Source organism: Lontra canadensis, unplaced genomic scaffold (assembly GCF_010015895.1).
Source record: "Lontra canadensis isolate GAN:19392208 unplaced genomic scaffold, GSC_riverotter_1.0 scaffold9, whole genome shotgun sequence".
In the NCBI taxonomy this organism is placed as follows: Eukaryota; Metazoa; Chordata; class Mammalia; order Carnivora; family Mustelidae; genus Lontra; species Lontra canadensis.
This window is the reverse complement of record NW_022631003.1, coordinates 27,014,693-27,038,339: the sequence shown is the minus strand read 5'-3', so window position 1 is coordinate 27,038,339 and position 23,647 is coordinate 27,014,693. Positions and strand designations below refer to the sequence as shown.

General features: G+C 34.8%; 2 protein-coding genes across 4 annotated transcripts in view; one reads left to right on the top strand and one right to left on the bottom strand.

Moving 5' to 3' along the window:
- Positions 1–1,357: 1,357 nt before the first annotated feature.
- The window catches only part of SLCO1A2 (solute carrier organic anion transporter family member 1A2), a 105,818-nt gene continuing 83,528 nt past the window's right edge, over positions 1,358–23,647 (top strand). For both annotated transcript variants that reach the window (XM_032855124.1, XM_032855122.1), the window contains exon 1: positions 1,358–1,636. The gene's annotated coding sequence lies outside the window, so the exon portion shown is untranslated. The remainder of the gene's footprint in view (positions 1,637–23,647) is intronic.
- On the bottom strand, positions 14,638–21,444 carry IAPP (islet amyloid polypeptide). 2 transcript variants are annotated; one of them, XM_032855127.1, is made up of 3 exons: positions 21,374–21,444; positions 18,863–18,957; positions 14,638–14,861 (listed from the first exon to the last, which is right to left on the bottom strand). In XM_032855127.1, exons 2-3 carry the CDS (start codon positions 18,940–18,942, stop codon positions 14,672–14,674), a joined length of 270 nt encoding a protein of 89 aa, XP_032711018.1. In that variant the 5' UTR covers positions 18,943–18,957; positions 21,374–21,444; the 3' UTR covers positions 14,638–14,671. The 2 variants fall into 2 exon arrangements, with proteins under 2 accessions (XP_032711018.1, XP_032711017.1); XM_032855126.1 differs by lacking the exon at positions 21,374–21,444 and adding an exon at positions 19,286–19,418.

The window sequence follows — 23,647 nt, the reverse complement described above, 5'->3', positions numbered from 1 at the left end:
CTAAATCGTTCATGACCTATATACCTTAGAAAGACATATGTCTATTTCTATAAAATAGATTTCCAAAAGTGACATCACAGGAAAAAAAAATTCACAACTTTGCCATTTTTATACACCATTCCACTCGATGTTATGAGTTTTCAAAAATTTTGTTAGTTTGTTATGTGAAAAAAAATGAGGGTATTGTGCTGTTTCAAGTTGCATTTCCTTAGCTGCTAGTGAGATTTGGCATCTTTTAGAAAAAGGTTTTTTTATAAGCTTTTTGGTTCATTTGCATTTCCTCTTTTACAAAACCCAGCTTGTACCCATGTTTGTTTCTTTTCTTATCGACTTGTAAGAGTTCTCTTTTCACATTAGAGATATAAACTTCTTCCTTTTTGTGTATTTTAAACCTTTTCTTTTTCCTCTCTCTTTTTACCTTACTTATGATATTGTTTTGTCTTTGTGTAATTTGTAATATTACATAGTCAACTCTGTAAGTTTTTTCCATTATAGTTTCGTGTGTGTGTGTGTGTGTGTGTGTGTGTGTGTGTGTTTAAAGATTTATTTATTTATTTTGGTGGGGGCAGTAGGGGCAGAGGGAGAGAATCTTCAAGAACACTCCCCATTGAGCATGGAGCCCATGACCTACCTACCTGAGCCGAAATCAAGGGGCAGACATTTAACTGACTGAACCACCCAGGTGCCCCTTGTTTTTCTGTTTCTTTGGTTTTGTTTTGTTTTTTTTTTTTTTAAGAGTATTTTCCTGACCCTCACACTTTTCCTATTTTAAAAAGTATTTTTATTTTTTACAGTAAATATTTAATCCATTGCTCTTTTTCGTTTTGAACATGACGGTTAGGAGGGCTAACACTCTATTTCATTCCAGATAGAGATCTAATTATGATACTGATATCATTTATTAAAGAAACTGTATTTTTCCTGATGAACTATTATTGCGGTGTTTATCGTATATTACATTTTCATTTTTACTGGGTGTAGTAATGGACTGTTTTGTACCAGTGACTTGTTTACCTACTTCTTTTGCTCATGGCTTTCTGCTTTAATCAAATTAGTGATGCAGAAGGTTTCAGCATCTTCTCAGGCAGGTGCCTACCATCTTTTTCAGTTTCAGGGCAGTGTGAAGTGTTCTTTTGCCTGACCTTGAGCCTAGTGAGCATGACTTTCAGAAGTTTCCTCAGAGTACCTTATATTTGTCTTCTGCAGTTTGGAGGATACAGGAACTGGTGTCTGACTCATGCTAAAAAAGTCTAGAAGGCAAGGCTGTGGGTGGAACCTCCTGCCAGGAGGTGGAAGGAAGCAGGGGCTACATTTGAAAAGGAGCAACATCCCAGTCAATGGTGGGCCAACAGGCACTAGTTTGGGTCTTACATCTGGACTGATTGGATTATATGCAGCAGTGGTGAGACCCCAGCAGAGAGGCTAAAAGTGCACGGTGCATGTAAAAATTTGAAGAACTTGTGTGGACTGTCAGAGGAAGTACATTTACCCTGCGGAAGACGCTGCAAGTTAGTGTTCACAAATGAAGGGGAGCATCTCCAAAGACCCACGGAAAGGCCAGGAGAGTCTGTTTTAAATAACTCTGCAGACCAAAGAAAGCAAGGATGACATTTGCTGCTCTGTTAACATCCCTCATGTAAGTTTCAACTCTGGAGGTCACAGAAGCAACCTTGTCCAACTGTGGGGGGGAGGGCTGGAGTGGGGTTGGGTAGAGAGGCAGGAGAAGCTGTCAGAGAACAGAGAGAAACAACCAGGACCCCTTTTCCCAATTGTAGGATATGAATATGTTGTAGTGGGAGGAAAGAAGCTGCAATTTAAATGATGTTCAAATTCCTTTTTGTGGGACTAACACGACCAGAGGACTTTTTTTTTCTTTTGAAATTCAACAGAAAGTAGTGCAACCTGTCTGAGACTCCATTCAATATCAGAAAAAGAACTGGCCCCATAAAGTAAATTTTATAGGCAGTACAGAGAAAAGAGTAAGGCTTTTTGTCTGATTTCATAAATCCCATTTGCTCAGGGAACTTGTACTTGCGATCTATTTCTGTAGGTAAACACAAATACTGCTCAGGAGCACAAGGGTGGATTATTTCAACTTTTAAGTCTTTCTTCAATAACACGTCCCTTTCAGTGAATATGGACTTTCTCAGGAAGACACCAGGATTATATATTTGGCTTCTTTCAACCCTCCCTTTATGTCAGTATACTGTGGCTAGTTCTACTTAAGAATTTTCTACACATACATAACATTTTACCATCTAGTCTGAAGACATGTTTGTGAATCCTGGGGATAGATTTAGATTTAAAAGTATGTCATCTATGTCAGGATAGGGATTGGTAAGCACAGTCAAAGCACAGGAGTCAAATTTGGGCCACTTTATAAAGGGAGATTTTTTTAAAGTAGAATTTATCATTTATAATAATGATGTTAATTTCAGAAATTTAGATAGTATTTTAAACCTTCAAAATAGCTATTTATTTCTTAAAAGACAGGATGTAAATAGGATTACATGTCCTCTCTCTGAAATGAGAACAGCAAGTAGAAAATGTCTTAAGAGTTACTTAACAGAGGGACACCTGGCTGGCTAAGTCAGAAGAGCATGTGACTCCTGATCTTGGGGTCATGGGTTTGAGCCCCGCAATGGGTGTAGAGATTAAAGAAAAAAGAAAGAGTTACTTAATATAGCTACCTAGAGGCAGAACAAGGATACAGTGAAGCTCAAGTTTGACAACTTTTAGTTATTTTATCTAGCAATGGAGGTAACAAGAGCTACCAATGATTGAAACTTATGTCAGGCTTTCTCATAGGTATTTTACATCATTTGTCTCATTTTTCATTACATGCTATGTAGATGTCTATTCTTTTTAGAATCCAGCAAGAAGATTTAGATTTTTCCTACTTGAACCAATTCTATAAATCCTGACAAGATCCACCTAGATGGTCCCTTGGCAGTCCCAAAAAATCAGAGGTATTTAGGCTACTTGGGTTTAAAAGTTAATTCGGATGTGGCAGCAGGACCCTGGATGTTCCAAAATGTCACCTAAATGTGTGATGTAAACTGTAATGTGTTGCTAATGTAGGAAAAGAACTGGATAATGTAGACCAGGTTCCACATTGGTTTGACTGGCCAACATTTTTTGTCTTCCAAATTAGAAATTTTTCTGGCAGTAACAATCCGTGATTTCATCTACTTTAGGAAAATATAATATGGTGATCCAGTGAAACTGTATGAATTTATTTGATTCTCAAATGAAAAAACAACCAGTGAAATAGCCAGTGAAAAGCCCAGAAGAGGCACCTCATTTTGAAAACCTCTTAGTTTCTTTTCCTATCCTCCTTCTTTTATTTCAGTGAGGGTGTGATTTTTTTTCTTCATTTGCTAGTATTACTTATGTCATATGTGGTATATGCATTTCTATTATTTATGCTGTAAATCTTGGTGTAAAAATCTATGCTAAATGTGGCTAAATGGTAAGACTACTTAATATCTAAATTTGGTATGAACTACAATGTCAGAAAACCTGAGTGGCTCAGTCAGTTAAGCCTCCAACTTCATTTGGCTCAGATCATGATCTTAGGGTCCTGGGATCAAGCCCTGGTCTGACTTCAGACTCCCTGAGCCAGGAGTCTGCCTGAGATTCTCTCTCTCTTCTTCTACCCATCCCCCAACTTGTGGTCTCACCCTCTTTCTCAAAAAAATAAATATAATCTTTAAAAAATAATAACCACAGCTAAAATTTCCTAAATGTAGTGTAACCAGGTAAAATTATATACTAAGTGCTTTCCATGCATTATATCTATCCTTTGATGATATCTTTTTCATATGTAAATGAAGGAATTGCAGTTAAATGAAATTAAGAAATGTATTCAAAGTTTTGAAAAGAGCCTGGATCCTAATAAAGGTCAGCCTGATTCCAAAACCCACCCTTCCCACTACAGTAGCAGCCTTACTGTGGTAGCTTCCAATATCCTGTTGATTTGTTTCTCTTCACCATGACAACAGGACATCCTTGAAGTGCTTAAATTTACTTTTCTATTATGGAAGTTGAACACACTTAGACAGTATCTCCTGGGTATAGATAAATATTAATTATAAACTCAAATTCAAAGAAAGCTCCAGAAACTGACTTTGAATGCCAAAGTTCTCAAAGAATTTGGTTCTGTTTCAGAGTCTCTTTCCAGTTCACTCTCTGTAGGTGGCGGACTCCGGACAAAAGGGTTCCCAAGGATCTGATACTCTCTGAGGAAGCCAGAGGAAGCTTCAGAGAAACAAAAGGTTTCCATTGTATTGCTCTTTTCACTGTTTCCTCCTGCCAGCCTTCTGTACCCTACTGACCCAGGCTACATTTAGGATCCTTATAACCAGAGTAAAATTGGTGTTTTTAACATTGTCATGGCTAACAGTGTGCAAGAAATGGTGACAAATGAATGTAGGCTTCAAAGCCCCACTGGAGGTAACCAGGACCCTTTTATGTCTTTTTCTCCTGCTCCTTCTCCCTTTTCTTCCTTGTAACCAGAGTACCTCCCCTGCTACCCCCACCCCCAAATACCCTTCTTTTTCTTGTCTTCAGGGGCCTTTTCCATTCTCCAGGGGTTTATTCTTAGGTAGCTGTTAACATACTTCAACTAGGTGTTAGTTAATAGTAAGGATTTGCCTGTCAAGAGGGATTTGACTTTTATCGAGGGACTTTTGAACTAAAAAGCCTTTAAAATGCAAAATAATAGATTTCAAATCACAGACAGTTATGGTGGCTAATTGGGATTGGAATTTTGCTCAAATAAGAGTTGTTGCTTATTCAGATCATTCATATTTCTGGAAATGGAGGCAGGTATTCTGTAAAATAAAGTCAATTATCGCCAACAGTTTTATCACAACTATATGCCTTCAGGTGAACTTACACTAAGTACTTCAGGATGTCAATTACATAGGCCCCATGTTCACTTGTTTATAGAATAATCAAAATGAAGATAATTATTTTTTATAATTTTTTGATAAAATTAATTTTCCTTTTTATAATTCTTGTCCTTGATTTCAACTTTAAAAATATTGAATTTATTAATATATAGTTTTTTATATATGTGGTAATATTTCTGACTACTTAAATTCCATCCTTTAAAAATTTTAGAAGTTCTTCTTACTCTTTTATGTATTTATTTATTTATTTGACAGACAGAGATCACAAGTAGGCAGAGAGGCAGGCAGAGAGAGAACGGAGGGAGGGGGAAGGGAAGCAGGCTTCCTGAGATCATGACCTGGGCCAAAGGCAGAGGCTTTAATCCACTGAGTCACCCAGGTGCTCCTCCTGTTACTCTTCTAAGCTACTTCCAAGCCAGGTAAATTCTACCAGATGTGATTTTTCTATATTGTTTCTGCCTATTTCTGCCTTTTTCTTGTAAGGATTTGTGGGCCACTTCTTACTGATCATGACCTTTCTTCTAGGTAACAAAAGGAATGTTTCTCACAGCAAAGAGGGTGGATTCTTAGAACCCGCATCTTTTATGGTTCTGTCAAAATTTTGTAATTCTAGATGTGGTTGTGCAGGCAAATGCCTTTGCATATTGGTAATTGGAGCAGGAAAGGTATCTTGTGATACAAATCCTGTTTGGGATTTGAGTAGATTATTGTCATTATTCTATTTCCCTTTTTGTTTCTTTGAATACTTCTCATTGTTTTGAGCCCACTTTTGTTACCTACCTTTATCCCTCCCCCTTTTAAATCCTTTTTGTTTGCTGTCAATAACAAAAGCCCCCACTATAATACCATATTGTTCCTTTCTTTGTGTGCAGTTACCATGGCTGTAATAGCTATCACTCAATGATTGAACACCCGAGATAGGTGACGTACATTGCATATTTTATTCCTACTCTTTAATAAAACCCTCCAATTATTATCCCCTGCTTATAAAGGGTGTAAGCTGTCATAATTAACTTTATCACATATATCATAAATTTATATTATTTTCACTCATTCATTCATTTGTTCATTTTTCATAGAGTAAATTTAGTTAACCAATATACATTGAGTGCCTGTTATGTTCGAGTAATAGGCTTAATTACTGTGGGGATTACAGAGATGACTCAAACATCCTACTTCCTTGTCCCCAGGAAGTTTACAGACTACATGAGGAAATAACATCCATGCATATATAATGAAAATACAAGATTGAAACTATGAACATCATCAAGATATTCTTGAAATTCTGACCACTAAAGTATATTCAAATACCAAAGTGAGCTGAATAAACATTTATTCAGTGACCAAGAGTAATACAGATAATAGTCTGTGTAAATCCAGAGAAGAGCTAAAAGGATCATAAGAGATCCCCTGGAGAATGTGGTATTTGAGCAGAACCTGGAGGTAGATTCCTAGAGGGTCAAGGGAGAATATTGCAAGGTAAGCAAATTAGATGACCGGTGTTGTGGCGTGTGTGAAGCATGCAGAGGTTAATACATAAGAGAAGTGCTAGCAACACAGTTAAAAACAGTCTGAACTCTCGTGGGAAAGACCTTAGTGGAATATCTCCAAAATGAGGCCTATTCACTCAGCAGAGTTTCTGTTACACCATAAAAGAAAATTTTCTTAGTTGTATACTGAACAAAGACATAAAAGTCTCAATAAAAAACTCAATATGAAAATGTAAGTTGAATTTGGTGAGGAGTGGGAATCAAAAGCTATGAGCAATCTTTCAGTATTAGAAATATTTAATAAGTTTGATTTTTCAAACTTTCTTTCAGTTGAAACCTTAAAAACCAAAATAAAAATAAGACAAAATTATCTCATAATGAATAAAGGTTGTTATTCTCAACATCAAACAAGTTCTTCATATTTTGAAAAGGTATTTTTGTCCCATTATTCTTTTGTCTGACCTGTTTATCCAGTTCCAGGACCAACTGATTTGGCAGAGTTCTACATAAAATAAACCACAGGACACAGTGGAATTAGAATAAAAATATTTTTCTTTGGACATGATGTAGAGAAACTGGACCTTGAAGTCTGATAAACCTTGGTTCCACTATTGGAATGACCCTTATTAATTGTGTGATCTTGGACATGTTGCTTCATTTTCTTTTAAAGATATAGAATCCCTTTATTTTGAAATATGCAGCTGTTTTGAGACAGCAAAGAAATCCTTATTGTTGTTATCTACTTTTGCAGAATGAAATTATGCATTATGTCAGCTCATTTTTTGCTCCTTAGTTCTTATCACTAAATGGTATGACAATACCTGCCTCATAGAGTTTTGTGAAAATTAACAATAATATATACATTTATACATATTTATGTGTGTGTATATAATATATATGTATGTATGTATAGATGGTACTATAAAATAGAGGCTTTTTTCTCCTAATTCTGTCTGGACAGAATTTTGGTTTCCTCAAAATTTTTGTGATTTAGACTGTTAAGTTATGAAAGGGAGAAGAAAGATTTTACAAATTAGGAGTTAGATTAGGGAGAATTGAGTTTAGGAGGAAACAGTATAACATGATGGCTAAGAACACACCTCTTGTACCCACAATCCCAAAACTGTGAGGCCAATTCCATGAGGATAGCAGTTTTGTCTGTCTGGATTATTGATTCATCCCAAGCACTTTACAGAGTCCCTGACATAGAATAGGTGTTCAGCAAACGTGTAGAATGAAGAATATTTGGGTTAATATCTTGGCTCTGCCATTCGACTTGGATTGTATTTGGCATAAACTGAAGCAAAAGAAGGTGAAATGACTTTCTCAATGTCAAACAGCCTCAGTTTCTTCATTTGCAAAAGAGGGATAATTATTGTATTTCTTACTGAGATTTTATTGACATATAATATCCTATTAGTTTCAGGTGTACAATATAATGATCCATACATGTATATATTGAGAAATGATCACTCCCATATGTCTAGTTGATATCCATACTACACTTGGTAACAAATGTTTTTTTCTTGTGATGAGAACTTTTAAGATCTACTCTCCTAGCTCCTTTCAAACATACAATTTTATTAACTATAGTCACCATAGTGTACATTACATCTCCAGCAGTTATCTACTTTACAACTAGAAATAACAGTATTTATTTCATAGGATTTTATGAGAATTAAATCAGATAATGCATCTGAATAAACTTAAAATAGCATCTGGAGCACAGTAGGCATGATATATATGTAGTTCTAAATGGGAAGGCAATGAGTGCTTCACAATTAATGGGTACAAATACATTGTACCAAACACTGAGATGGATAAACAGCTGAGATGGATAAATAGGGACATTCAGATGTAGGATGGAGTATCTGTTATAAAAAAAAAAAAAACAAAAAACCAGAAACATGTTATATGCTTCTTCAGGCACCCTCCTTAGCTCTACAGTGGGCAGGTACCTCCCCCTTACAAAGTGTAGCCCAATATCATTCTGCTGTGGCAAGGTAGCCTTTGTGGGAAGACAGGAGAGAGTAGGGACAGAGGAGCCTTCTTCTCAGGGAAAGGAAGAAAACCAGCATTTATTACAGGACAGATTTGTAACCAAACTCCTTGCTATTTTCATTAATGACACAATCTCTTTTCATCTTCACAGCCAATCTCTGAATTAGTAATTCTTTTCATGTCACATGTGAAGAAAGGAAGGTTCAGAGTAACTTGATCATAGTCACAAAAGTCTACATGACTCTAGGCTGCATAGCTTTCCTACTGTAAGGCCCTAGTGAGGACACACACTCATCAGCTCGCCCCTAGTCAGTCCAAGGGGTGTTGCTATGGAACAAATGTAAATCTCCTATTTTGGTGATCAGCAACAAAATGGCGGTTCCCTCCGCTGAGAAAGACAAGAGCTTCCTATGCTCCATGGTAAGAGGAATGTGTATTCTTATCTTTTCTAAGATCTACACAGAAGATTTCAGATCAATAATGATACATCAAAATTCAAATCTCTGGTCTATATAGCAGTTTATATTTTCACCTCATAAGAATTTCTACACTGCCGTTGTGAAGAAATAGCAGGTCTGAAATAATCATGGATACTGCTGATACCTCCTATGCAAGAGGAGAAGAATCTGACAACAATTTTTAAAGAATTTGCCATTTCTTAACCAACATAGGTGTATTTCATGCCATTTGTAGATGACCAAGGGACCTTCAAAGCACCGTGGACTCTTCACTGGACTTGTTACCCAGTGATTTCTTTAGCAGCTGAAAAATAACACTTTATTAGAAAGTCCTCCTTCCCAAGTATATAAGATATATTTCTTAAGTATATCCTAAGAATAAGCCCCTTTAAATAATTATCCGATAATTACAGGTATCCAAAAGCATATGTTGGATTTTTCCCAAAACTGTACTATGGAGTTTTACCAATAGATTTACCTTTTTAGATTTTTCACTTACTTGACTAAAGAGTAATACCTGATCCCACCCACCAAAAAAGTTGGTGATCCACCTTGTAATCTGTAAAGCATATATTTGTATTCTTATTATCACCTGATCACCTCATAGAATTCTAACTGAAAGTATTTAGATAGCAGAGCCTAGTGGCCATTATGCAGAAAAGATCTCTGAATCCCCAGAAGAAAAATACTAGCTGCAGTATTAATAACTGTCATAATATATTTAATTTTTAAAGGAATCATTGAGAGTTGCCCTAATCCCAGATAATATAAAGTGTGACAGTTTACATCCTTAAGGATATTAATTATAAGCCAAATGATATAGCTATTTTGCTAATTCACATGTTGCCTCATACACAAAAATGTTGGCTATTAATATGTAAAACTTTAGCTCCTGATTGGCTTCTAAATGGATAAATCTTAGCATAAATACTTAATTCATTTCTCCCTGATGGACTAACTCTCAGGACTGATTATCAAGGAATGTCTGAGCATCATGATGGATGGATTTCTAATGTGTTTGAGTCTTAATTTCTTCTGTTGAAAATGCTACACGACTATGACTCACTGTGTTCTATGTTACCTCATTATGAATCATCAATAAATGTTTCAACATAGAGAACTTTTAGCTAGTATAAATATTTTCCAAGTAATGTAGGTTAAAGAGCCACATTGGAAGAAATGACAAATATACACCACATTCTCATAAAAATAATAAAATATTAAATCATTTTCAAAGTTTAAGCAACAGGCCAAGATTTAAATTTTGTTTATGAAATTTGTTTATTGGGGCATCTGGGTAGCTCAGTTGTTAAAGCATCTGCCTTTGGCTCAGATCATGATCCCAGGGTCCTGGGATCAAGCCCGATGTTGGGCTCCCTTCTCAGCAGGGTGTCTGCTGTTCCCTCTTCTGCTTGTACTGTCTCTCTTTATCTCTTTCTCTCTCGGATCAAATAAATAAATAAAATCTTTAAAAAAAGAAATTTGTTTATGAATTCAATGTATAGTCTAAATGAATAATGGGAAAGGGAAGGATGCTAGCATATTTTATCATTTTTCAAATGGAAAGGCATTTTTTCTTACAATAAATTGAGAAACATAATTATTTGTTCCTGCCCCACTCCACCAGAAAACCTACTTTCAGTGGAAGTTATTTAATCCCACTTCATATGGAAATTAAGGATTTTATTTCAACAACTATTTTATGGAATTTAAATATTTAATTGTGTAATAGTCTGTTAACTTTATTGGGTGATGGAATTCATTTCCTAAGGGTTTAGTAACTCAAGACAAGAAAACCATAATTAATATGTTCTGGTATGTGTAAAGCACATTCCATACCAAAAGATGCTGGTGGTAAATGTCAAATCATTTTCAGAAGACAAGAATTAACTGTTAAGCTCTATGCCAGTATAATATCAGGGACAGAAAACAGAAACTACTCAAGTAGCATACCTTTCTCCAGAATGTGTAAATAGGCTTAAGCTCCTCGTTTGTAAAACAGAAAATTTGTGGAATGGAGAATATTTGAGTCCTATTTGTGCCCTTAGGAACCTAGCAGTGTGGGAAAGAATTGTGTTAGTCACACAAATAATATAGCAACAACATAACAATATGGTATTTTTAATACAATAAAGAGGCAATAAATAATACTCGAATTATGTATTTATTCTGAATGTAAAAGATATCTCAAAGTGCGATGATAACTCAGTGGGTGGAGAAATTATATTCAGGAAGGGAATGATGAAAGATCTTGACTTTGTCATGAAAAGATTTCAAAAGACTGCACTGGGGACAGTTGTTCAGCTTGGGGGGTTGGAGGGAAGAGACAGAGACTGGAAAAGAAAAGAATAGGTGCTGATGGAACAGGAACAAATAAAACAACCAAAGAGTTTGGCAGGGAATGAATGTATAAAGTGAGATGATGTGCAGTAAAGCTGGAAAAGAAGATTGGGGTTAATTTATGGTGGGAATTGAATGTCAGGATAAAGAATTTGACGGACTTTCATAGATTTAGAACAAGCCTTTTAAAAATTCTGTGTAGAAGACTGATGAGTAAAGAATGTGCATTAGGAACCTTATTCTGGTATTGGTGTACAGAATGGCAGAAAATCCTGGGGGTTGGAGAACTATCTGCAGGTTTCTGTAAGGTCTTGGCTTATAGTAAAGAGGCTGGAGTTACATTATTGTCAATGGAAGAAGAAAGAAGAAACATACCTTAGTAGCAAGGAGGCTTTCAAGTACATGTGTCCTGGTAACTGACTTCAATATTGGAGTAAGGAATTTGAGCAATTGGTGATAATTCAAGACTGAACTACAGTGGGAGAATGATTACAATTATGCTCCTATTAAATTCAGTGGACTTGACAGGAGAAGCAGCTTTGTTAGGTAGGGTGAAAGTTTGACTTTGGTTATGTATTAAAGTAGGCTATAGATAAAAGTCACAAAAGTTTATTTCTGGATCATACACCATGTCCAAGACAGATTGGTAGAAATGTTAGCCATGAAGTCACTCAGGGCTCCTGCCTGGTCGAGGCCTCCTCATCAGGAACTGCTGCAGCAGAGGAAAGAGGAAGATTGAAAAATATAGGTCTTTCACCTACTTGATCAGCCTGAAAATGACACATATCACTTCCACTAATATTTCACTGGCCAGAATTAGCCATATGGCCTCACCTGAATGCAAGAGGGCTGAGACTGTAATCTCTCATATGCTCAGGAAAGAGGATATTGGTGAGCACTAATAATGTCTACTACAAATGCACTGAGTGGAAGATGAATCTTTCTATAGCTTTGGGTAGTGTGTACGTGGAAAAGGGAAATGGTAGAAAAAGAATACTTTCTCTTAATTTATATGAAAAACCTGTTTTGTACTCAGTCAAAGGAGCTTTGGACTCACAGGCTTTTCTACTTTGATCAAAAGATAATCTGCATAATATTGCTAGATAATAATATTTGGGCTTCAGCGAAGTGAGAGTTTCATTGAATAATGGTCTCTCAAAGTGCTGAAGAGAATTTCCAGAAGTTTTAAATGTAGCATTACTAAATAAATTCTATGCCTGACTCTGTATTGCAACATGGAAGATAGAGGAATCACTTGTATATTTAGTTGTTTAGTGAAATATAATTTGTGGCATGCATATTAGTATTTGGAGGCTTTAACCCACTGAGCCACCCAGACGCCCCAGTATTTGGAGGCTTAATCACTTCCAGATTATTTGAGAGTATCTATGATTTCAGGTATCATAGACACAGTGAGAAAGGTTGGGACAAATGTAGTCACCAAAACCTACTGTTGATATTTTCAATTACATCAATTGAGTTTAGCTCATTATTTTCATAAGGTAATTATAAAAATCAGGGAAAGTATCTAGTAAGCCTCATACAATAAGGGATTCCCAGTTTTATATATTTAGATTCCTATTGGCCTACCAACAAAGAAAATAATACTGAATTTCTTCAAATATTTCACTTTGATAATAAATTTAATGACTAAATTTAAAAACATCTACTGTTAATATCCCTCATATTAATATAATAACCTTTTTTCTTCTCCAAAATCTCCCAGTTGGAGTAAGTTACATAGTTTGCCCTAACTACATTTCACTCCTTAGCACCAGAGGTTGTTAGGTTACTATAACTACACATAATTCTTTTCTTATTCCTGATAATTGTTTGCTAAAATACACACTATCTTTATATGTCATATGCACTCATTAAAATTTTTTTAACTCTTGAAAAATATATTGGTAAGTTGATTTGGAGGTGATATTCAATAGAATTTTATTTAAAGTAGACTATTATAAGAAAATTTTAAATAAGTAAGTTTAAGAAATTGTAACTTAATCATACTCAATTTAAAATGCTGAGCTCAAATCCACTTTCAAAAATGGGCTGACAGCTGAATATCACAAATAGGAATTTACACATTCATTTATTAATTTCAACATGCAACTTATGATATAAAATCACTACAGGGGCACCTGGGTGGCTCAGTGGGTTGAGCCTCTGCCTTCAGCTCAGGTCATGATCTCAGGGTCCTGGGATCGAGCCCCGAATTGGGCTCTCTGCTCAGCAGGGAACCTGCTTCCCTTCCTCTCCCTGCCTGCCTCTCTGCCTACCTGTGATCTCTCTCTCTGTCAAATAAATAAATATAATCTTAAAAAAAAAGAAAAAGAAAAAAGAAAATCACTACAAATTTCATATCCTATTTTTATACCCATACACACACACAACTATAATATGGTAATCTAAGGCACCCTTTATAAGGGGAAATTTTAATGTATAAGTCAAGTCAGATTCCCACTCAGATTGAGACGCTTTTTTTTCCCTATTTTTTTTAATACAAGTTTAATGCCTCTAGAAATGGCAAATTACAACACAATAGCAGTTTATCTGAGTTAATGCTACTTCCAAGTATAACTAACTCATGGTCAGGGGAAAGCAGATACTCCTGTAGGAATCAGATTTGGAGGGAAACATTATATTTCATGTCCAATTCAACAGCTTCCTTCAAAAAAAGTGTATCATACACATGTAACCTCTGTTGGAAATGTCCAATTAGTTTAACAAACAAAATACGTTACCATACAATATATAGTTTCCAGAAGTCTGTGATCTTTTAATTGAAGACATACATGATTAATAGGAACATAAGTTTTTTTTTTTTTTTTGCAGTACCCTGCATCAAAATATGAGTGAAATTTGCTGAAAGCCATTTGAATGGAATAAAGTGCATATAAGTTTAATAAAAGCTCATCACAATGAAACCCTCAAATTGCTTTTGTACTTTTTAAATAACCTCTAGTACCAGCAAGTACAAAAAAGAATATAATTTCAAAAAATATTTTGACTGAGTCAACAGCGAAAATTAGTTTTTTAAAATAGCATTTTATCTCATTTCAGAAATCTAATGCAAAAAAGAATTGCTTAACAGAGTCCTTATAATTGCTGTTTTTTAAATGTTCTTAACTTTACTGATAGCTATTTACAATTTACCAAGTTTCCAAATACCATTTTCTCTTTTGTTCTCAAACTCTGGTCATAAAAATATAGGCAAAAGAATGAGTTTTTAATATGTTTTCAAAATAAAAATCAGTAGCAAGAAAACTTCATTTTTAAAGACATTGACTTTTTTATTATGGGGTATTAATCAGCATTAAATTTAAAACAATTCTTACCACCACAATTTATATGTACTGGCAGTAAACATGGGACATAAAACTCATGTTCAAGCTTATGTTAAAATACACAGGAATTCACTAGTATATTTATACAAACAATAAGAACTGTAGAGATATATTGACCTCTAAAGTGGTAAGTAATTCATTGGCCCCCTGTTTAAAATCTCAGCTGTGTTCCTCTTGCCGTATGTATTGGATCCCACATCAGTAGGCGAGAGAATGGCACCAAGATTGTTGCTGGAACGAACTAAGAAATTTGCCAGGCGTTGAGTCACACACGTGGCAGTATTGCATTTCCGCTTTTCCATCTGGTGACTGGTGACATAGAACAAATGTATAAAGTTAAAGCCTTAGACTCAGGATTGGATACATCTATAGGACAACAAATATCTCATATTGATGGAAACTAAAGGAAACATTTTCATGTAAGGAACTCAATGTTTTGGTTTGGAAATATCTGGATGACTGAGATTTTCTGACACCTTGAAGATACAGCAGAAGCAATTTTTGACTAGGACATCATATAACAATTATCCCTTATAGTTAATGTTGAATTTCTTAGTATGAAGCTTTGAAACTTCAGCATATATTCCAGATAGTAGTAATAATAAAAATGTTTCTTTATCTTACATTCTTCTAATTTTTTTATTCTTCTAAATCGTGATAAATCTAGTTCCCAATATAGGAAAAAGATATAGAATACAAAATTTATATTAATTTGGAATATGTGGAATTTATATATATATGTACATGTGTATATACATGTACATATATATATATATTTCCCACATCTTTCCAATAAAAATTAAGCAGTATAAGATATTTTTGTTAAGTTCCCTGAGATCATTAAATCAGGGCTGTTAAGAGAGAAATGGCAGGTACTATTAAGACCCAAGGGGAATCAAATTTATTTCTGGTTCATAAACTCTCATTGTTATAGAGTGGAAGTTCTATTACTCTTAACATAAATACATAAGCATTACTATCTTTCTGCCACTTACTTGGTTTTTTTGAACAATTTTAATGATAGGACTATGTTGAATGTTAAAAACAAAAGACTTTTATGTTAATAGTATCAATATTCATTGCATTCTTTTAGCAACCTGGAACAATTGCAAAATAATATTCCAGGTAAGTCAGAAATTATCATTATGGTTAAGCAATTTATTCGAATATTAACTCTTATTTCTATATATGGAATTGTTTATGTCAACTGTATATTTTTGTACCACCCTTTGTTCCAGCATTCTCTCAAAATGGTATTGGCAATTGATACAGAATGATAACATGCTCCCCTTTTTTGCAGATGATTAGGAAAGCCAGGGAAATGTTTTCGTTTTCAGCTCCATAGAAATCAAAATATTAGTAAAACTTAGGATAAGTGTAAATTGGGAAAGAGATGTAGATATGTAGATATGTCCGGAAGCAAGTGGTTGTACATAATTTGGGGCAAAATGCAATAGATTTTTATCTCAAGTGTTTACTTTGTATGGGGAATACTTCATTATTTGTATCTCTGTATAGGGATAGCCTAAGAGAAAGTGTTTTTAAATCTCATGTAAATCTTTAAGGTTTTTATGTTCATATTTTCTTCCAAATACAGAAATTTCTATGGCATCAGGTAAACTTGGTATTGTTGAGTATAAGTGTATGCTGACAAAGCCTATTATTCAGACAAAGGAAACCCACTTTAGGACCCAATTATCTGGTCTAATATGTCAATATTAGTTATATTATTTATTTAATTATTTCTCTTTGCATGTATAGTAAGCATGGCCAACGTACATTTCCAAAGAGTGATTTAATGCTTTTTAAGAATTAAACCGATACTATATTAAGAGCTTCTATATCAATTTGTTTCATTATTATGAAACTGCTTTCCCAAACAAGACTTTTCATGTAAATATAGCATTAATATGTATAAGATTCTTTCCCAAACAATCATTAAGGTAGAAAAAGATGGCTGAAATGCTTAGTAAAAGGTATCACATCCCTACTTTCAGGCATTTTTTTTTCTCTTTAACTACTTGGGCAGACAAGGCATTTAGTATTTAGTAACAGACACTAGTTCAAACCTACTGACCACTTTTAGTAACATTTAGTAACAGACACTAGTTCAAATTATTGACCACTTACACACATGCACACATTTATAACTTTAAGAGTTTAAACAGTACAGACTATAGACTGAAGTATCATCACTCTTATATTGCTTTAAAAATATCTCAGTTTCAAGGTTTTTTAAAGATTTATTTATTTTATTTTAGATAGAGAGAGAGAGAGAACATGAGTGGGAGGGGCAGCGGGGGAGGAAGAGAGAATCTCAAGCAGACTCTGCACTGAGGACTGAGCCTGTAAGGGACTTTATCCGCCCCCCTGAGATCACCACCTGAGCCGAAACCAAGTGTTGGATGCTTAACTGACTGTGTCACCTAAGCTCCCTCAAGGATTTTTAAAACTGTTTTAAACTGTATCCCTGCTCTAGTTCTCAACAGTCATTTGTGGAAGTAATGACACTGTTGTTTAACCTCTGATTATCTGCTAAACAGGTGTATACTGAGTGTTTCAAAGTTGGTGGGCAATTGTGTGATCCTTTTGCCTCAGTCAAGAGTATAAAATATTTTTTGGTATGGCTTGTAAAGTCAGTTTGTTTCCGCTTAATCTCATGTCACAGGTACAGGAGTTAAAAAAAGATCTCAAATAAGATGATTAAATTTTATAAGAAAAATGACATTGATAAATCTATATCAGACTGTCTTTTAGAAGTGTGTGAAATTTGAGTCATTTCCTACAAAGGTTTCACAGCTTTTTATAAGATATATAAAATATTACATGGTTGAGTAGCTCAGGATGATAAATTCTCTCCCCTTAAAAAAAAAATGACCAAACATACTGATTTCTGGAAATTCACTAAAGAGTAATTTGAAGAATGCCTTGGAAATATTTCTAATAAAAATTCGAATTAAAAGATTGTGAGACTAATATGAAAATAACTTGAAAATAAAAAATGTTATATACTATTTTATTTGTGAGTGAACTTTGCCTCATAATAAAAAGACAAACTGGATAAAGGTGCTTATGAGAAGTCTATATCTAATGAAGGGAAAAAATCAAGATATAGACAGAAATACTAGGTAATACTGTTAATTTTCCTGTTATTCTATTGTTCTGCTGGTTTACCAGAAACTTTGTGTCAGTTTCATTTATTTTTACCCACAAAAATCCAATTGAAAATTAGAGTAAATTCTTAGAACATTCTGCAAATTCGATAAGCTTGAAAGGGCAAAGGGAAGATTCCTGCTATTTATTACATGTGTGGGTGCTGTAGAGCTCTACATATCACCACAAACTGCCACCTCAACAAAAAACACCTCAAAGGAAAATAGACAAGATGCTAGTAATTCTATGAGAAAAGTTTTAATATGACTTGAAGCAAACTCTTTTCAAAAGTAACCTTAATACTCCTTGGTCTTAAAGAGTATGTAAATTCAGTCCTACAAGACTATAAGAAGTCAAACTTACTTTAGGCACAAACAAATCCTCAATTATATTGTTTATGACATACGCATGAATTTGGACTTGAGAATCTTTTAAATAAATGGAGAATTGCAGTTCTTTCCCCTCAAAAGTTGTAATTACTGCTAACATTTTCACCTGACATACTTTTTAGACTTCTTTAAAATTACCACTTAAATGACATGACACATTTTGAAATAAGCCTTCTTAGGAAATCCTGATGGATGTGCTACCTATTGAAAAATTTTTAAGAAGGATAAATTTACATTTAGAGCAGCTCAGAAGTAATTTCATGAAGAACATATTTTTTAAATAGTTCTATTTCCTTAACAGAACAGTTAACAATATAGAAAGAATCCCCTAAGAACAAATGGCTTTTTAACTCGTTCTTAAAAATTTTAATTTTCTCCTTGATTATTTCTATGTATTTCAATTTCCAGAAGGAGATGCAATAATTTTTAATATTGCCAGAGCCCTCTGAGAAAAAAAAACTATGTAAATATACAATAAAATCCCACCTGATACCGAATATATATTTTAAGTTTCTTTAGTTTATTTGAGAATCAGGTTAATATAATGGAAATTACTACCCTTTGGCTTTTCCTGCTTTGTGTTCTCATTTTGCCCTTCTAGGTTCCAAGAACATACTTCTTGACAAAACTGGAACTATCCATTCCTGTCTGTCAGAAGTTCTGTCAGAAAGATACATCTAATGCCATAAGAGGTGTTAGTTAAATAGCAGTTTTTAATTCTAATTTTCCCACATTTTACAAAAGAAACGGGATTTTTAAGATACTAACCTTTTAATGGGAGTAGCTTTCAGATGGTTTAATGCAATGGAGAGTACGATGAGAACTACTGGCAGCTTCAGGAGGCACATTGCTTTTTAAATTTTCTGAAAAGAATAATTCAGCATTGAAATGAAAATTTTTATAGTTCTGATAGATGGAATTTGAGACTAGAACCTACTGTAAAAGATCCCTTTTTAAACATAATCTCCAAAGATAGTAATTTTATTGATATAGTCCCTTGATAATGTTCAAACAATTTTCAAATAATTTCAAAATTTTCACTTTCCCAATTTCTTTCTCTAAAAAATTTCAAAAGTTGATATTATAGCAATTTGTCTCTTTAGGCATTCTTTGAAAGAAGCTATATATTTAATCCCAGATCTGTTCTTCCCTAAACAAATAATATTTTCCCATAAACAGGAAACTCTTTACCTTTAATGTTTCAGTGTCAGCAATATCAGAGAATGTCTCTAAATGGTAAGAAAGCTTCATGAACAATCCCAAGCTTGCATCCACTGGAGTATTTTTCCCCCACTTGCCAATGAGTAATCCAGCTCTTATATACCTTCACACATTTCCCAGCTCTGACATCAGACAGCTCAGAGAGACTGTCATTAATTTCCACCCCTATAGATAGAAAGTGCCTCATAGCAGAAGCAGATGGGTGATTATTACATTAACACATCAGTAAATACTAACATAGCAGATACAGAGTGTCTTTGGGCAGTTAATGGTGTGTCACACACAGCAGAATTTTGAATTTTCCATTTTTGCAAAATACAAGTGTGGATTTTCACAGCAGTATGCTCTAGTAAGCAGTATGCTCTAGTAAGGGATTGATAAAAGGAAGTGATTAAGAATAACAAATGTGTTTATATGCAAAGAGCAAAGCCAGGGACACTGAGGAATCTAATGAGGAAGCTAAAGCCAAATGACCCCAAAGGCTTAATTCCATGAACATTCAGTAGTAGATTAAACTATGAGGGTAACATAGATAAAAAAAAAAGGACACACACACACATATACGCAAAAGAGAAATCAGAAGTTATTTACAGTGAAGTGGAGATGGAAGATTAAAGGCAGCAAAAAAATAATTTTCAATCCCCAAATTCATTTGTCAGCATTTAAATAGACATGTACCTATATAATTAAGAAATTTTTGCTTTTTCTATTACTGCATAGAAACATTGCAATTATTTTGAAAGAATAAATTTATTTTTTTATTTTCTCCATACATTTCTTTTTTCTTATATTTCTAAGTTATATTTGTTAATAATCTAAGTTGTGACAATTTAATATTATATATAGCAAGAAAAACAAATTCCAACTGCTAGTGAAAACATGCATATCTATATAAACTAAAAAAGGTGGAAGTTCCCCAAGTAAAAAAATTAAGTTCACTGAGCTCATATACTTCTTTAAAGCTTAGTAATACAGTTTGAGGGTGTTTAGTAAAAATTTCAGAAAGAAAGAATAAAATTTTTTTTCAATACTTATTCTAATTATTCAATGATTTTGCAATTTGATATTTCTGTAAAATTTACTGATATTCCAAAAGGAAAAAAATGTAAAATCAAATGATTTGGAAGAATGATGATTTCCTATAAGAAGATAATTAATGTATTTAACAAAGTACATACAATGATTTAGAAATGATAAAGAAGCCCAGAGATATTAAATAACTTGTCCAAAATTACACATCTAGTTCACGTTGAAATCCTGAACCAAAGTTTAGTTTTCCTGATTTATGGTCTATTGTTCATTTAAACCCAAATACCTGCTTTTAACCTACATATTTATTTATTTTCCTAACTTTATTTTTTCTTCTATACTTATTGTTTGATCTAGTGGCTTGATTCCATTCAGGTAAGAATCCTTCACATGTGATACTGTTTCTTTCCTGTTGCATCACAACATCTGGCTGAATCTCTTGTGGTGTTAAGATTGATCAGTGAGATCAGATTTTGTCAGCCACATTGTCCACTCTGAGTTTTCCATTAGCTCTTTAGTCACTGGTTTTAGCAATCATTGCTGATAATTGCCTAGAATCATTGTTTTATTACAGGTTGCAAGTGAAAGTCTGATTCTATTATTTCCTCTATGTTTACTAGCTGAAATTCTTCAACAAAGGAGAGCATTCCTCATTAACTAATTGGCTACCATGAGACACAGTTTTAAAGAAAAGGCAAGATATATGCTTAATTCTTTCCCCTTACTTACCAGTTTTCTGCACATAATAATGAATTCCTTCTCTAGCATCCTCCAAAAGGGACCAAAGAATTTTTTTGGTGGTTCTCATTGTGAACTCATATATTTTAGCATATATTTATTTTGATCCCCCTTTTTTGATGTTCAAATTATCCCATGTTGGAACAGCTACACAATGTTGCTAGAAATGTAAATTATTTCAGTCACAATGGAAAACAATACAGAGGTTCCTTGAGAAACTGAAAATGGAACTACCATATGATCCAGCAGCCTCACTTCTGGATTTATAACCAAAGAAAATAAAATCATTACCTTGAAGAGATACCTGTACTCACATGTTCATCACAGCATATTCACAATAACCAATGTAGGAAAATAACCTAAGTGGCTGTTGACAGATGAATAAAGAAAATATTATGTTTTTAGAGAGATAGAATATGATTCAAAAATGTCTGTATTCAATGCCTGAACTATACACAATATATGCAATATGTGTATATAAAATAGAAAACATAAAAATAGTAATAATTTATAGCTGATTTCTATGTAAACATTTTTGTTGTTGCTACATAGTTTTAAAACTATCTTGGGGGCTTCTGGGAAAGATGGTGGAATAAGAGGATCCTAAACTCACCTCATTCTACAGATACACCTACATAATACCCACATCAGTGTAAATAATACAGAAAATGATCTGAAGAGTGGCAGAATGGACTCTTCACAACTGAACATAAAGAAGTGGCCACATCAAAAATGGTAGGAAGGGTGGGAACTTGGTCAGAAGCTAAGCTGACCCATGGGATTGTCTCCAGGAGGGACTCAGTAAACACAGAGAAGGGAGAGGAACAGACCCCACAGCAGACACTGTAGGCAAGGAGAACACACTCAGGTATGGCAAATCCCCATAATGTTTGGCTTTGAAAACCCGAGCGACTTGACATCTTGAGTTTTTACATTAGCAGGGCTTAACACCTGCAACTTTAAAAATCAGCTGGTTGGCTCTGGGAAACCTAGAGGGTGATAGGAAACTGAGTCTCTGCCTTTAACAAGACAGCATAACAAATAGTCCCACTGAGATATAGCATAGAAACAGTAGTTTGAAAAATGCCTGCAGTATGTGAGAAGGAGATTTATTTACTCATCTCACAGCATGTGCAGAAGGGACAGGGATCTTTGGGAGACTTTTACAAGGACAAAAGAGCTACTAATTGCCATTTCCCTCCTTCACCACCCAACCTAGTCACAGGGACACCTGTGGGAAACAGCACAACATGAATTCTCTACTTCACTTGCTAACAACATGGCCTGCCTCCATGCTCTTTTGCAGACTCATCACTTCAACTTAGTCTCTGCAGCTCTCCAAAGCAGCACCAGGTCTCCTCCCACAGCAGACTTGTACAAAACTTTCTAATACAATGTGCCTTGCCTCCACACTCTTCTGCAGATCCACTCTCTCCAACCTGCCCTCTGCAGGAGTCTATCCAAAGTGGTTCCACAAGTGTGGCAATGTTCAAACATCCCTGATAGGGGCTAGTACTACCACAAAGTGCCCCCTGCCCTGGGGAGAGGGGAAAATAACTATACCAGTTTGACTGTTGTTCCAGTAGTGGGTTCAGAGCAGACAACTGGTCTGACCTCAGGCCCCACCTACCAACAAAAGCTTTATAGGGGACAGCCCAAGGAAAGTGCCCTATACTTTGGTGGGACCACATCTCTGTCAAAGGCCTGGTCTGACTGAACTCATGCCCAAGGTGGCCTACGACTGGCCCCTTAGCAACACAGGAACCAAACCCTGGCCACTACAGGCAATGAGAGCCACTGCAGATGACTGAATTGAAGGCAAATGCAGCTCAGACACAACAGTAGGGCACACACAACACATAGGAAGCTACAGGTTCTGGTGAGCAGGGGACATTGGACTACAAGGCACTATAAGACTTCTTCATAAAGCCACTATTTTCAAGAACAGGAGACATAGCTGACTTTCCTAACACGTAGAAACAGAGAGTTAGACAGAATGAAGACATTCCAATGAAAGGCATTCCAAATGAAAGGACAGGACAAAATCACAGCAAGAGAGCTAAACAAAACAGAGATAAGTGATATGCCTGCTAGAGAATTCAAAATCATCATCATAAAGATATTCACTGGACTTGAAAAGAGTGGAGGACCTCAGTGACACCCTCAACAAAGAGACAGAAAATGTAAAGAAGAGCTAATAAGTGATAAAGACCTCAATAACTGAAATAAAAATATACTAGTAGGAATAAATGGTAAAGAAGAGGAAGCAGAAGAATGGATCAGTGACCTGGAGGACAAAATAATAGCAATTATGCTGAACAGGAAAAGGAAAAAAGATTAATAAAAAGTTAGACTAGATTAAGGGAACTCTGTAACACCATCAAGCATAATAACATTTGCATTATAGTGATCCCAGAAGAAGAGAGAAAAAAGGGGGCAGAATTTTATTTGAAGGAATAATAACTGAAAGCTTTTTGAAACTAAGGAAGGAAACAAAAATCCAGATCCAGTAGACATGAGAAGCCCTCAACAAATTCAACCCAAGGAGATCTACACCAAGACACA

Coding starts and splice junctions, on each gene's coding strand:
- IAPP (XM_032855127.1), bottom strand. CDS start 18,942: ATGTGCCTCCTGAAGCTGCCAGTAGTTCTCATCGTACTCTCCATTGCA. Junction 14,862..18,862: donor AAAGCTACTCCCATTAAAAG/GTTAGTATCTTA, acceptor CTATGTCACCAG/TCACCAGATGGAAAAGCGGA.